General features: G+C 37.8%; 1 protein-coding gene across 13 annotated transcripts in view; it reads right to left on the bottom strand.

Annotated features, from left to right (window-relative positions):
* EPHA6 (EPH receptor A6) overlaps positions 1-15,093 on the bottom strand; it is a 532,004-nt gene that overhangs the window by 139,446 nt on the left and 377,465 nt on the right. For 9 of the 13 annotated variants that reach the window (XM_072885203.1, XM_072885210.1, XM_072885220.1 and 6 more), the window contains 2 exons: positions 5,333-5,380; positions 4,751-4,913 (listed from right to left, as the gene is read on the bottom strand). In XM_072885203.1, coding sequence (XP_072741304.1) covers positions 4,751-4,913; positions 5,333-5,380 — 211 coding nt within the window. The remainder of the gene's footprint in view (positions 1-4,750; positions 4,914-5,332; positions 5,381-15,093) is intronic. The other 4 variants (XM_072885244.1, XM_072885299.1, XM_072885262.1 and 1 more) reach the window with 1 other exon arrangement.

The following is a 15,093-nucleotide window of genomic DNA, read 5'->3' as shown; positions in this document are numbered from 1 at the left end:
CCAAAATAGCATGATTTGAGGCCGAAAAGTTAAAGATGGACTTTGTGGATATGGGAAGAGGAGGAAGAATGTCAGAATTCAGCAGATCTGGCAATACAAGAAAGTCACCATCTGTGCCTGTGGTAAAGAAATTAAAGTTATTGTTTCATCAAGATCAGGATTTCAGGCCAATTAATTTTTCACAGCCCTCAAATTTATAAAATACCTAATCAGGTGTTCTATTGGCATTTCTGAACTTTTAAGTTTTTGATTGTTAATATGATTTACTTGAAGCATACAAAAGTCTACATTGCTTTTGGATTAAAAATCATCATGTGCTTACATTTATCACTCTGTTCAGCCCAAGCACTAGTCCACACTGCACACATGCTAGTTTGCCCCTTAGGCCCCTTCTGGAACAAGCCAACTAGTTCCCTTTCAGATTTTTTTTTCCTAATGGTGGGAAGGCTGACATGGAAAATTACCCTTGGTTTTAGAACAGGCCCTGCACAAGAGAGCTACAGCATGAAAGCACTGCACTGCCTAACAGTTGTAAATTGTTCAATATTTTACAAATTCCTCTAGGCACAAAGGCCTCTGAGGTGATATAGTAAAAAACATTCCCCCAGGAAAAAAGAATGCTTTGACTCAGTAATTTTTTTTAAACCAACCAAGCAAAAAAAATCTTCCATAAACAGCTAGTTAGACGAAAGAGAGAGAAAAATAGAGAGGGAGAGAGAAAACAGTTAGAGATTAAAGCATGTTTGGGATAAACTATTTTTTTATTCTCAGAATATATTTTATTCTATGCTAGGAAGGACCAGAGCTGTTTGTGGTGACTCAGATAGTTGGTACTCCCAATACATAAAAGCAGGAACTATGAGTGAGGTTATGCTTCGATTTATAGCCACAGCAGTGGTACACGTGTGTGTGCTGAGGTGTACGAAACCCTGTCAGCTTTGCTGGAAGTGTTTTGCCTGTAAGGTGCTGAAACAGGGAGACTGAATAAAATGGCAATAAGTAACATGGTCAAAAGCAGTAGTTACTGTGCTTTGCAAAGCTATTACATTTCCCAGCAGCAGCCTTTCAGCTTTAACAGTGGAAGAAATGCCTGACAACATCCGTTCATCCATCCCTGCTTCCTTGAAGAGAATTTTTCTGACTTTTCTAGGTAACTCCATTTCCCTTCACAAAGAAAGTACAAATTTTACTCTTCCAGATGTTCCATTTATTGGTCTGCAGCAGGGAGAAGAGTTCAACAACAACATGCTCCCCAAGCGATGGCTGCCTCAGTCTGCTGGTCAGTGAGGGTGCTTCCCAAAAACCAGCCCAGCATCACATGATTAACTAACTGGTTTTTTATTACTCCTACAGAGTTGGCCTTCTTTCTGCTTCATGCACCACCATTAATAATTATACCAAAATGTCTTGGTGTTCCTAGTAAGGATGTATCTAATTTTATCCTATATAGCTGAAACGGCATAGATAGTGTTTCAACCAGTAAACTGGAGAAGGCGTGACAGCACTGTTTTAGGACATTAATATAAACGTCTCACAACTGATGAACCATTACTTTTTTACAACTTGTCTATCACTTTAAAGAAAAATCCCAATTTTGGATTGCTCACTTTATGACTATTTATTAACAAATTATGTCAATATTCAAGCAGGGTAAATGGAATAACTTTGGATGTTCACCTTCAACTGGTCCTGGAATTCTTCTTTAGATGTTAAGACTATAATATGTACAACTCGCAGAGCTCAAGGATGTTACTATCTAACGTCAGTTGAGAAAGAATTTTATCAAACACATGAAATATTTTTTGTCATTTTAATGAGATTGTTGGTTGATAAATTTTCTGTTGACAATACAGACTTTTAAAAGACTCTATTCTTCCCGGCCTTCTGATGAAAACATTAACTTTATATAAAATCAGTATAGCTCACATTAATTAAAATCTGGCTAACTGAAAGACCATAAAAAGTAATTCCAAATGTGGAATTTTCACCAAGTAACTTGTTTCTAATGGGTAGGGATGGAGGGAGCTGCAATAGTCTGCCTTGGTCTAAGATTATTTGGTATCTTTCAGAATAATTGAGAAGAATATATATTTAAAAATCAGAAAATTTTCAGCTGAGCTTCATACTGCTAGAGTAGTAAATGATTAAGATAGATTCCTACACAGCTTGACTTGGACTGGTTTGTAAGAAAGATGCATGCCAGCAAGGGTGAATTAACATTTACATGTACTGATATAACTATGCAGTCCAAGTCTCAACACAACCCTCCCCAATCCTTCCATCTAAATGTAGGTCAGTATCTTGGAATACAACAGTACTGACAAAAACATTGCTATGTTCTAGTTATTCAGCTGTGTAAGAAAATGCTCTAGTTCAGGCAGAAAGGGCTTAGACCTATAAGTAAAGGAAAACTGAATTATAAGGAGGTAAGTGGTGTTAGGTCTGTTTATGGCATCATAAACAGATTTAGTTTTCCAGTTTAATTCAGTGTCAGGTTCAGCTCTGATATTATACTTCAAAAAGGATGTTAAAATCTGGGAGAGCTACAAAATGATTCAATGTTTGGAAAAATTGGTTTTTTTAGACTGAGAGAGAGCATTTATATCACTTGTGGGAAAGACGAGAATTCTTAAAAATGGCATGCACACATTTAGATGAGGAAGAGATTTCAGATAGTATTTGGCTTTTTATTTTGGCAGAAAATGGTCACAAGATACAAGCTAAATAAAAAAAATCAGGCTAGAAATAAGGTGCAAATTTTTAATTATGAGGCTTAAGCACTGGCACTATCTACCTATAAATATGGTGAGCTCCCCATTACTGGAAGACTTTAAATCAAGACTATTTGTATATGGTAGATGTTACATTTCAAGCTATTGTCATTAGCTGTCTGGAAAAGTTACAGAGTTACAGACATTTGGCCCATGTTATGAAAGGGGTACAAATGAATGATCATAATCATCTGATATTGCCTTAAAGTTTAGAATAGGCCAATTTTCAAAATACTGCTGTGAGTAAGATATTTGGAGAGTAACAAGGCATCATTTGACTGGTCACTGAGTACTGCTTCAATTTGAAATAAGTAATATTTACCAGCAGGCACTTTGCTTTTTTTTCCCCTTTGAAATCTAAAGCAGTACTCTATAAATATTTGAATAAGACCACAGTCCTTTGAACTACCCTTTTAATTAAACTGAAGTCTTTATCTAGCTCCAGGTACCATTTCAAACAGTGGCAGAATTTCTCTGGACCTCCATCTCAATTGATCATAAACAAAACCTCTTCTGTCTATATTTCCTTTCAATCACAGAATGATTTATATTTATAACAACTCAAACACTTTTAGTCAGGCACAAGTTTAAGCAATAAATGTTGGTAAACAGCAAATATATAATGTGTATTTATGTTTCACTATCAAGATTCACACTGAGTGCTTAGAAGTAATAGAGGTAATAAATGTTTAAGAGTGTTGTGAGCTCTAGCTCACCATGCAGCCCAAGGGCCTGTTGCATTAGTGCAACTGAGAAGGAGATGTGGGGCTGGGAAGGAGTGGGTGGAATCTCACTCCCAGGTGATGTTTCTATCAGCAGTGCCAATAAGAGAAATGTCACTGGAACCACAGTCTTCCTGATTTAGATGGGCAAGTCACATTTTCACAAACATGATGTAGGCTCATAGAGGTTTAAATACCTTTTACTTTTGATCAGAGTTATGTCCCTGAGTGCCTAAAGCCTAGTATTTATTGCATCAGAAGATGCAGACAGGATGTACTGGAATTCTTGAAAACACCCAAGTGCTCAACTCCTACTCAAACCAATTGGCTTAAGTACCCAGAAAATTTTAAAAACTCCAATTAGGCATTAAGCACTTGGAAATCTATCCCTAAAACATTTCTGAAACAGAAGTTAAGAAGCAATGAAAATGGAACACAAACCCATGGGTGCTCTTGAAAACACTTACATAGTTTTGAGTCTGTACTTTAGCTTAAGCAACTTGAATTCTAAAACACTAATGAAAAACATGGTATACATAATTGGTTAATTAAAGTAATTTCATTAATGAGTGTTTTAGTGTTGTATCTACTACACTAATTTTATCTCAAATGCTTGTAAATACCTTGTTTGCAGTTTCTTTGAACATGGAGGGCAATACATGACTTAAATATAAAATTGTTCAGAGCATGAACATCATACATAGGCTTGCAAAAAGGCTTGATGCTACAGAATACTGTAGGAATACATAGACTTTTTGCTTCTTACTGGCAAATTTAGTAGGCTCACTGGTTGACGGAAATGCATAGAAAAGTTTTCATTTTTTAATATGTAGAGTCTGGGAACACTAAAAACTCCAGAGAAAAGACTCCATCACTGTGTTCTGTGAGCTTGCATGAAGCTGCTGGACTTATATAAAGCCTGACTAAGGGTATTTCTAGATGTCAAAAGGAAGGCCTTCTTTAAGCAAAGGAAGGATCACAGAATCATAGAATATCGCAAGTTGGAAGGGACCCTTAAGGAAATTTTGCAGAAGAAAACTTTCCTTCAATTGCAGTGTTGGGTTAAAATTTCTATTTGTTGTTATAAATCCAGAAGTGTGAGGCTGAGGCTTACTTGGTTTTTTATTATACAGCAGTGGTCATTTTGTGATAAGCAAATGGTATGGATTCAGCCATTCAAACTCCCAGTGCCTCAGTGTTTTAGAATTAGATGCTACTTCTATTGTATTTGATTTTTTTTCCTTCAGTAAAACTTACTTTCATCGCCAGTTTCAAATTCAAACTTCTGGCTATAGCCGCTGTATCCTGCTGCCGTCCTGACTCTGATATGAAATATATACTTGGTGGCTGGCTTGAGACCTGTGATGATAACACTTGGAGCCTTGGACCTTGTGGAGGAATAGCTGAGCTGCTCATGCTCCTGAGGGACAAAAGAGGGGAAAAATGATATCAAGTTGAGTTGTACAAACTTTGCAAAAATGATATAGCAGAACTGAAGCTCCACATTCTTCTCATGAATGTAAAATGTGTTTATAAAAGGAGGTGCAGGTATGGATTTGTGTACTTGGATTTTGTGCTATAGTCATAATGTATGATATGGCCTTAGATATCAATTTTTTGTCTTTAATCTTGCATATAAACACATCACATCTTTGTGTCTTGGGTTAGTAATTACACTGTAGTCAAAACGATATGGAATTAGTACAAGACTACATTTACAGAAAATGGCAGCTAGAATGGTAGCTAATTACTTTTGCACAATGGACAAACTAGGAGGTCAGTAAATACTAGTAAGCTGTAAAGTAAAGATGTGGGAGTATTCAAATACCCGCTACTCACTTCTACCCGCAGGTAGTGCCAAAATGCCGGCGCTATCCGTGGGTAGACCTGTGGGTAAAAGAAAATAAAAATTAACTTTTTCTTTAAAGTCTGTAAACTTCTAGCATTGTTCAACTGCTTCACTGCTGTTGAACTTAATTTCTCTTTCCAGGTAGCTGTAATGTAGTCGTACATGAAATTCCCTTTCAGACTCTCTGAGAAACACTTTCGGCAAAAGTCCCGTTTATCTCCTAGCAGTTGATCCTGGGAATCTGCTGAGAGTTCCTGACTCTCGCAGAGGTCACTGAGAATTATGGTGTGCAGAGATCACTGGGAATTACCACTGCAGACCAGCTGCTGTAGTATGGAGACCAGACGCATCGATTGCTGTGCAAAAACTAAGTGCTGCTTGGCTAGACAGGTCGTTGATGATACTTTTACATGGGGGGATAACTTAAAGGAAGAGAGAGTTTATTCCCTGTCATTAGTTACTGTCACTTGATAAATCAGTAATCTGTAATATTTTATATGGTGCCTTAAGGCTAGCTTTACTTCATTGCAGCAGGATTTGTCTCCAAACTGACATATGAGCAGAAATGTCCTTGGCATATGCTTAACAATCCAACTGTGATACCCATAGGGCACCATATACATTTATTATACCATGCAGTAATATTAGAGTATGTATAAGTTATTCAGACGGTGCTTCCAGCCTGTTAAGAAGGAAACAATCTGGTTCACAGAAGAGATATAACCAGGAGAAGAATAGGTTTCAGTTAGATTCTCTTGGACTCTTAACCTCTTCTGACTGACATCCATATATTTTTTACATAAAACAAACAGTTTTATATAAAACACGCTGAGTCAACTTCAGTCATGGTGTAACAAAGTCACATTAGCATAGCACAGCAGGTATATCACTATTCCCCCAGTAGACATACAAGGAGATGGCTAAGAAAACCAAATTAAAAAACAAACACACAAAAATAATCTAATGCTTCTGTTAGTAAAGGAGGAGAAGGAAGGTAACAATGACAAATAGCTAAATTGCATTTAATGCTCACTTCAAACAGTGGAAATAATTTGAGAAACTATAGTAAGAGGAAGTGTTGATTTGTTCTACAGTCCATTACAAAATTCTGAAACAGCAAGAACTGTATATTTAAATTGAAATAGTAAGACACAGTGTACATGTAATCTTATGGATGGAGACTGTGATTAATATACCACCTAACAACTTCTGTAACTATCAGAAGATCTCTCCCAATTACTTGAAATGTTATAACTTCATTTTGAACAGGTTAGTGGATTTTAGACATACTTTCTTTTTAGAAATTTCAGAAAATATCTATTTTCTTCTGACAGAAGGCCAACCTGTTAAAGCGATGGATTTTTTTTTGCGATCAAGCTTGCTTCAACTTGAAAAATAGCATGTATGTGAGCAAAAAAGGTATAATAGGTTAATACTCAGATTTGTAAGGAAATAGAGAACTCCTACACATACAGAGTTTTCATACTACTTTATGGACATTTCACAAACATTCAGTGTGTCATGAATAGCTAATTTCTATTCTACAGCCTTGTTATATGTGCAACTTCCAGGGACTTCCATGTGCAGAGGGGTCATATAACTTAACATGTAACTTGGGCAGGTTATGCAAACTTGGAGACCACAAGACTTGAATTTATTTAGTAATGAAGCTGCTGACTAAAGTGTGTACATTTCTGCCCGAAGAGACTAAGTCTTTCAACATAAGTTAGTGACCAGCTCAAAATCAATCTAAGAATTAGGAAAAAAAAAAAAAGAAACCACCTGATTTTGCACTGTCCTAAGACCACACTGAATCATAGGTATGGCCCAATGTTTGTGATCTTGCCTGTTAAATACAATATCAATACAAGATGCTGTTTCTGCACTTCAGTCCAGGTAAAGACAAAACATCCAGTGAAGGAAAGATTCTGGACATGTTCATTAAAGGTTATGTAAACAGCAAATGCTTGTTTTATACAGGTATTAGTATGCTTCAGTTCAAAGTTTTAGCGAGTTATTACAGGCTAACTACTGCTTGTGTAAAACATAGCATTTGGGTTATAGTGGCTCCCTAGCCAGGGATGTAGACAGACAGTTATCAAGTATAATTTCTTATTTTTAGTTGGTCAAAGATAATGAGTGTGACAAGGACTGTGATGGTAACATTTAATCAACGAAATGGGTCCCTCTGTCCGTGTGGGCAGGCTGTGGCTAACAGCAACTTCCTGAGGGGCAGCCATCTGTGCCCTCCCTGTCCCTTCTTGGCAGTGGAAGGTATTTTGGTCACCTCCAAGGGTTGTCTGGCTTGCTGCCCCCTCAGCACCTGCCTGGGGTTGCCTGAAGGAGGCCCTGAGGGCTCCCATCTCCATGCCCTCCCATCTACTTTCTTCTTTTATTTCTGCAGCCTCTTACACCATCCATCACACAGTCCGAAAAACGACATCTAGGAGTACACGATCACAAAAGTAATACTGCTGTAATATGGGAAAGGGGGTAGGATTTGCTATTACAAGTTAAATAGAGAAAGGGAACCTGTCACCTTGGTGTGTTTGAGAAGAAAAAGCTTCAGAATCCTGTACCCGAGGAGACAGTTGCTCAAACTCGAGACAAAATTATTAATAGCTGGAAACTTCACATTGTTTCATGTGAATGTTTCACACAAAGAAATCAGCCTTTTTGGACTGGATTCATACATAAGACAATCCTCCGGGGAGTGGATGCTTTGCCATTACTCCCTTCTCATGACAATGACAAGATCTGCAGCCTACCTGGAAAGGCAGAGCTTTCCACAGAGAGATGCAATTTGAGGTTGATGGGGGTGGGTCTCAAGGTTGGCCACTCCTTCTGCCATGATCTGTCCCAGGGAGGCCTAAAGACAGTCTCAGAATAAAACAATACAATTCTAGTCTGCAGAGAAGTATGGGACGCTTTGTCTTATTCTTGCCACAGAAAATAGGCACGCACTTTTGCATGGATTCTGGGTTCAAAAAGTGAATTTTAAACTGCAAGACGTGGATGTACTTCCTGGACGTTAGTGCATGCTTTTACCAGACCCTGATTTTATGTTGTGGAAAAATTTAGACGTATATCAGCCCTCCTGCCATGCCCCCTATTTTCCATCGAAAGGAAGCATGGTTTTGTGGGCTAGAAGGAGCCACAGTATGCTCTGTGATAGATCTCTGACCTGGACAGTGATGGGACCAGGATCAATGGGAAATGTTCTGTATTTCTGTTCTACATCTGTTCTGTATTTCTTGATAACTACAGAAGACTACTACAAAATCTGCAAAATAAAATAAAAGTTTCACTGATATGGCTGTATTTCCCATTGCATGTAAGCAGTAAGTGAACTGTTGGCCATTATATACAGCTCAGAGTTCATATAAAAGAAGTACAAGAAATGCTCTGATCCTTCACATTAATATCGGAGCAGCACTAGTGATCTTAAGATGGCATAGGACTCACAAGAAGCAGTTCTTGTGCTTTCACAGGGGCTGAGGGTTTAAACATAAGTTAAAGGAGTCTATCTAACGTAGTCTACTAATATAACTACTAGTCAGAATCTGATACGAGGAAATTCATAAGACCTCTTCCATGACCTACTGCAAATTTATCTTGGTGAAAATCTGTAATTAAAACATAAATACAATCCAAATGACAAGTGATGTCAATGTTGTTACACAATGTAATATGGAGCCTATGACTAGCTATCCAAGTTAAACAGAATTATTCAGTTCTGATTATGACAGTGTTCACAAATCTGTGACAATGAGAAAGGTGCTCATTCTGTGCATGAACACGAGCACCTTTCAGAATCAAACTCTTTCCTGAAGCCACTTCTGCATGAGTACCTGAATCTGTATCCATGCTAATTTTATACTTGGCTTTCTAGCCAAGAGATTTTTTCATATCTACAAGAAATAGACTGACTGAATGGAAGTTACAATGGTGCTAATGGTCTAAGACTAGATAAACTGATTTAATGGAGTAGCAGGATCAGAGTATAAAAAATAATGAAGAGCTTTCCGCTTTTGCAATGCATCAGAATAGCTGGATCCGTCCCATCAAGATATGCTGTAATGAAACATTTCCACTGTATGACATCCTCAGGTTAAATGATAGTTCTTCATTATGCCTCACTGAAAGTAGCTACTTTATTAATGACTGGCATATTTATTCAATATCCAGATGTTATATTATCATGATGAGTATTATCATTTTTCTCATATGCTCAAAAGAAAGGGGATTCCCTCTGATGACATTAACACTTGCAAGCAAATAGATAAACCTCCACATGCCACACCTATGTAAACATGCTGCTCTCTAATTTGATCCCCACCTTACTTCAGAGGGAAACAGCACAGAAATGAAGACTTTGTGCACATATATGATATAAAACATTGATAAAGACTAACCAAAATGTGATGACCTTTTCAGTTGTGATGACCTATCAGTTTAGACTCATAGTGCAATCAAAGAGTTTACATTCTGATGCTATGGGTGAGAAAAACTATATATAACTAAAAATGTTTAGCGCAAAAAAAGATTAATGGAAATAAATGCTGAAGTGCTGAATTTTCCTTATAGTGCTCAAATAACCTTTAAAAGATTAACTTTACCAATAAAGCACTGATAAAAATCCAGGCACTGTCAGGTGTACAAGATTTGTCACCGTTAATATTTGAGTGGGAAAGAGAAACACAACTCTAATCAAAATAATATCAGGCGTTATTTCAGCAATTGAAAAAGATAACCAAATATAATTTTCTATCACTTAGAATATATAACGGGAGCTCCAGGAATTGCCACTCTCTTGCAGTTTACTCTGTCTCTAGCTTATTTTATGAATGACAATCAAGGTATTCAGTTCATTGAGTCCCATGAGTAACTGAAAAGTCTTCTTAAACTGACACTGGGGAAAGGGTTTTCAAAGGCTTCTGCCAGCTGAAAACATACTTATTGTGTACCTACAACTTCCAAATGTATGTGTGCGGAAAGAATCCAGGGAGATAGTAACTGAATTTACTATCAACTGCTTGCAAATACATTTTCTAGTCTATATCCATTGTCCTCCAACATTAAAATTCTGTACTTAAGCCATATAATCCTGCTTAGCCTTTTCGGAGTGCTATCGCTTAACAGAAAGAAATACTAATAGAGATTCAATCTATATACTACAGGGACCAGGTCCTTCTCCTGTGCACTAAAGCACAATGTCAAAGCTGAATAAGTACCACATTAAAGTAAAGAAGATTCGGAGTTTCATGATTCAGACATTATCAATGTTTAAATAAAAGCACCAATAATGAAAAAGAGTCTTTTATGAGACCATTTGGTCACATTTTTCCTCTTTCCTAGATACATCAGTTTGAAGGATATACACAATGTGACCTACAGTGGAAGCATCATTATTTTAAAGGAATGGCCACAATTCTGGAAGATAGAAATTTTTATTAATCATAGCTCTGGTCCATTGTGAAATGAAATCTCTGACCTCTTCCTTACTTTTCTCATGGAATCAGCTATGATGGCACTTAATCACCTCCAGAGTCAGTTGAATTTTAATGTTGCAATACACATTAGAATAAAACAGTAGGTAATTACTAGGTATAGTCAATATGTGATTAATCAGTTCAAACAGAATCTATTGAAGAAAAATAACAGCTAACTGTGGAGCTTGTACTTACTGTCTGCGTTTTCCAAAAACAGCTCTAATTTATGGACATTGCCTTTGATTTATGCTGCCTATATTCCTCTCACAACTAATTTGTCCCACATAATTCTCAAAAATTATTTTATTTCTTTGCAATAAAATATTTCCATAATACAATTTCTGAATGCCTATTGCCCCTAGTCATATCTTGCTTCTCATGTTACACAGATTGTTGTAGATGAGGAGTAATTACACTGAAATCAGTAAAATTAACTACACCTGGGAAACTCAAAGTCTGTCTTTGAAAGCTTTATCTTTGCTAATTTTGTGCATGTTTTTCTCTTAGAAGACTACTTTGACCTATAGTAAATCTATTAACATGAATGACAGCAGTAATACTGGGAAGATATTAGAGAAAAGACTCATAGGTCCAAAAATGTGCCTCTACCATTAATTACTGTCTGATTACAATATGATCAACAGGATTAGGTAAATTCTCTTTGCAATATAGAGTGATAAAAAATTTACAATAATAGAAATAATAGTCAAAGATACCATTCATACTCTTAAAAAACCCGCTTCCTAAAAATCTTGTACCTTTGGTTTCCAGCTGACCAACAAACTTAAAGTAAATTTAGAAAAGTGATTACAAAGATCTGAGGACCAATCTGAACTAAGATGAAAACTCTGACAGGAAAAAGTAGGGCCAAAGAGAAAATTGCCGACGGCTCTAGTATCTACTTCAGAGAAGAAACCTGCAGCATTTTAAGGCCTCAGCCACTTCAGGTAGTAATCTTCTCCCTTCCCTTCTTGACCTCCCTTGTGATTAATCTGAGATGTAACAGTTTGGGGAGCTGAAATACTAAAGTGTGCTTTACCTGTTTGGCCTTTCAATATTTTATATTTTGATTGCCTGTCAGTCAGCTCATCACTTTCTCCATACATAAAGTGAAGCTGTCAACTAGAAAAGGGGAAGAGCAGATAACTAATCATAAAGAAAATATGGAAAGGTCAAAACCCAGCCAAACCTCATTTTAATTGGATTACATACCTGGAAAGGCAGAAATGAGTTGATGTGAGGTAAACCATGAAAAAGAGAAAATTAAATGAGGAGAGATGAGGACAGGGTGACTCTAAAACAGTGTTAACATTCTTGCCAGCACAACGAGGCGAGGTGGGCTGAGCAAAAGCTGTGTGGTTAACATGGCGGGCCAAACGGGAACGCCAGGTGTGAAGGCAGCAGCTAGGACACTGCTGATCACACTGACAAGGAGATCAAATTGAAAGGAATAAAAACAGGTCTGTGCCTTAAGTTGGTGATGGAACAGGGTGCAATCCAGAATATAATAAAGGCAGCTGGGGAACGTGACTTGAATGGTCAGATAAGCGCAGATATTGCATTCCATCTTTCTAGCAGTTATAAGCTACTCTGATAACATTTGTTTGCTAATTAAAAATATTTACCAGGGAAAACCTCTGCACCAGTATCTGCAGGAGTCTTTCTAACTTCAGCATATAAAAATGTCAGCCTCTCCAGTTGTCCCTGAAGATTTTTCTTATTTTTTCACTTATTTCAATTTTCTTTTCCCCTGCGCTGCCTTTTCCATTTGGGAAGAAGCAAGGAGCTACTGCAAGCATGAACTAGCTTACTAATGGTAAAAATCAACTCAAGTAGTATTCAAAAGTTTTGCTGTGATCTTTGGACAGTAAAGCACAGTTTCTTCTGAGATACCTAACACTAAGGTGTACTTCATAATGAGATAATAAACCCGCTGACAAATCCAGCTCAACAGGGAACAGATGCAATCCTGCAAAATGGGAAGACTGGAAGCCTTCTGTGACTGGCTTTGTTGTGAAACAAATCCAGAGAACTATGTACATACAGCCAGTGGGCTAATTCCCAAGTCATTTATTTGGTATAGAAGATTCATAGCTCAAATTTCTGAATCAGATCCTATATATGCCACTGCAGACTTGAGACTCCACATAAGCAGTACAGGTTCTTTCTCCTCATGCTCACCTTTAACACTCCCCCAGAGTCCAGCAATCTGCAGATTAGTGGGTTTCTGAATTAACTAAATTTGCTTCATTACGTTTTACAGCTCATGGAGTTTTCTTCCATGAATTTACTTAATTATTTTTTTGAACCAATTTTGCTTGTGGCTTCCAAAACATCCTTAGGCAACAAGTTTAATTACAAACTGTTTTTTAAAAATACTGGGGTTTTTTTGTTTTAAATCTGCTTCCTGATGATTTTATTGAATATACTCTAGTTCCCCGTCTACAAGAAATAGTGAATAATCATGAATATCAGTGATTTGTTCAGTCAAACTCAACATATCTCTGTATATCATAGGAAGAGTACTTCTAGTTACAGATGGGAAGTAGGTCACTGGATAATGAAATTTTTAAATTGAAAATGCAAGACCCTGGAGGAAAGATAACAGAAAGGGACAACTCATGTGATGTAAAAAGCCTGTGATATAAAAAGCCACAGTCCAAATACCTGAAGGTCTCTAATTTGCTGAGACATATGGCAGGCAATCTTCTCACGCCTGGCATTATCAGCATTGGTAAAATCACAGTAGTGCTGTACACACAAAACTGCTTCATTCCTTCATGGCAGAACCCAAAATTGTGGTTCCTCTACTTCACATTGAAGTGTGAAGACATTTTTAATGTAAGGAAGCCTCTTACAACTGAAGTGGAATTTCAATACAAGAGCAATGATCCAATTTTTCAGACTTCTACAATGATGGTGACTTGTTACAATACAATGTAGCCAATGCTCTATTTTGACAAAAAAAGCACAACATATTTTCAAAGCTGTGAAATTCACATGAATCCACCAATCCTTAAAATGTAGTACAGCATTGAGTCAGCTACACAAAACTCAGCTCTAATGGTGCTGATGACAAAAACTGCTTAATTTACCTAAGTTCAGAATTTCTACAATATCCATAGGTAGTTAGGTCCAGGATTTTGATTAGAGCTCCTGTTCTGTGCTGGACATTTTGTCAGGTTTGTAACACCTTGCTGGAAAATTTTAACTGCTGTGTGTAATGTATATGTTTTTACAGACGCCCTTGTGAAAACTACATACTGTATTAAAAACCTCTTGAGGTAACAAGCCTTTCCAACTCCTTTTTCAAATGTGTTTCAGCCTTGCAGGGTGTTAGGACAGGTAGAGTGACTGAGCTGGTGTCCTGGTTTCAGCTGAGATTGAGTTAATTTTCTTTAGAGTGGCTGGTATGGGGCTATGTTTTGGATTTGTGCTGAAAACAGTGTTGATAATACAGAGATGTTTTAGTTGTTGCTGCACTAGCCAAGGACTTTTCAGCTTCCCCTGCTCTGCCAGGTGCAGAAGAAGCTGGGAGGGGACACAGCCAGGATAGTTGATCCAAACTGCCCAAAGGGCTATTCCATACCACATGACGTCATGCTCAGTATATAAAGCTGGGGAAGAAGAAGGAAGGGGGGACATTTGGAGTGATGGCGTTTGTCTTCCCAAGTAACCATTACGCATGATGGAGCCCTGCTTTCCTGGAGATGGCTGAACACCTGCCTGCCCATGGGAAGTAGTGAATGAATTCCTTGCTTTGCTTTGCTTGCGTGCGCGGCTTTTGCTTTACCTATTAAACTGTCTTTATCTCAACCCACGAGTTTTCTTACTTTTGCTCTTCCGATTCTCTCCCCCATCCCACCAGGGGGGAGTGAGCGAGCGGCTGCGTGGTGCTTAGTTGCTGGCTGAGGGCTAAACCACGACAGTCCTTTTTGGCGCCCAACGTGGGGCTCGAAGGGTTTGAGATAATGACGGATTTGATTGGAATGTGCTAGATAAAATTTATAGCTGTTATTGCTGTTAAGCTATTAATCGGCAGGCTTCTGTGCTTGCCATAGGGCTTGCCTGCCTTACTGTATGTTAGAGTCTAGGGCTTGGTAGTGGCTGCTTTTTGCTTTCACTGCTTGCCGTGCTGCTGTACTGCTGATCATCTTACTCTGCTGTGCCTGGGAACATTTTGATAACAGCAATAGCCTTGCGCCTGGGCTGGCAGATGGCCAGGACATCGCTGCTGTTTCTGTGCTGCTGTACTGGAC

This window comes from Ciconia boyciana, chromosome 1, assembly GCF_034638445.1.
Source record: "Ciconia boyciana chromosome 1, ASM3463844v1, whole genome shotgun sequence".
In the NCBI taxonomy this organism is placed as follows: Eukaryota; Metazoa; Chordata; class Aves; order Ciconiiformes; family Ciconiidae; genus Ciconia; species Ciconia boyciana.
The sequence above is the reverse complement of the archived record's forward strand: the minus strand, read 5'-3'. Positions and strand labels throughout refer to the sequence as shown.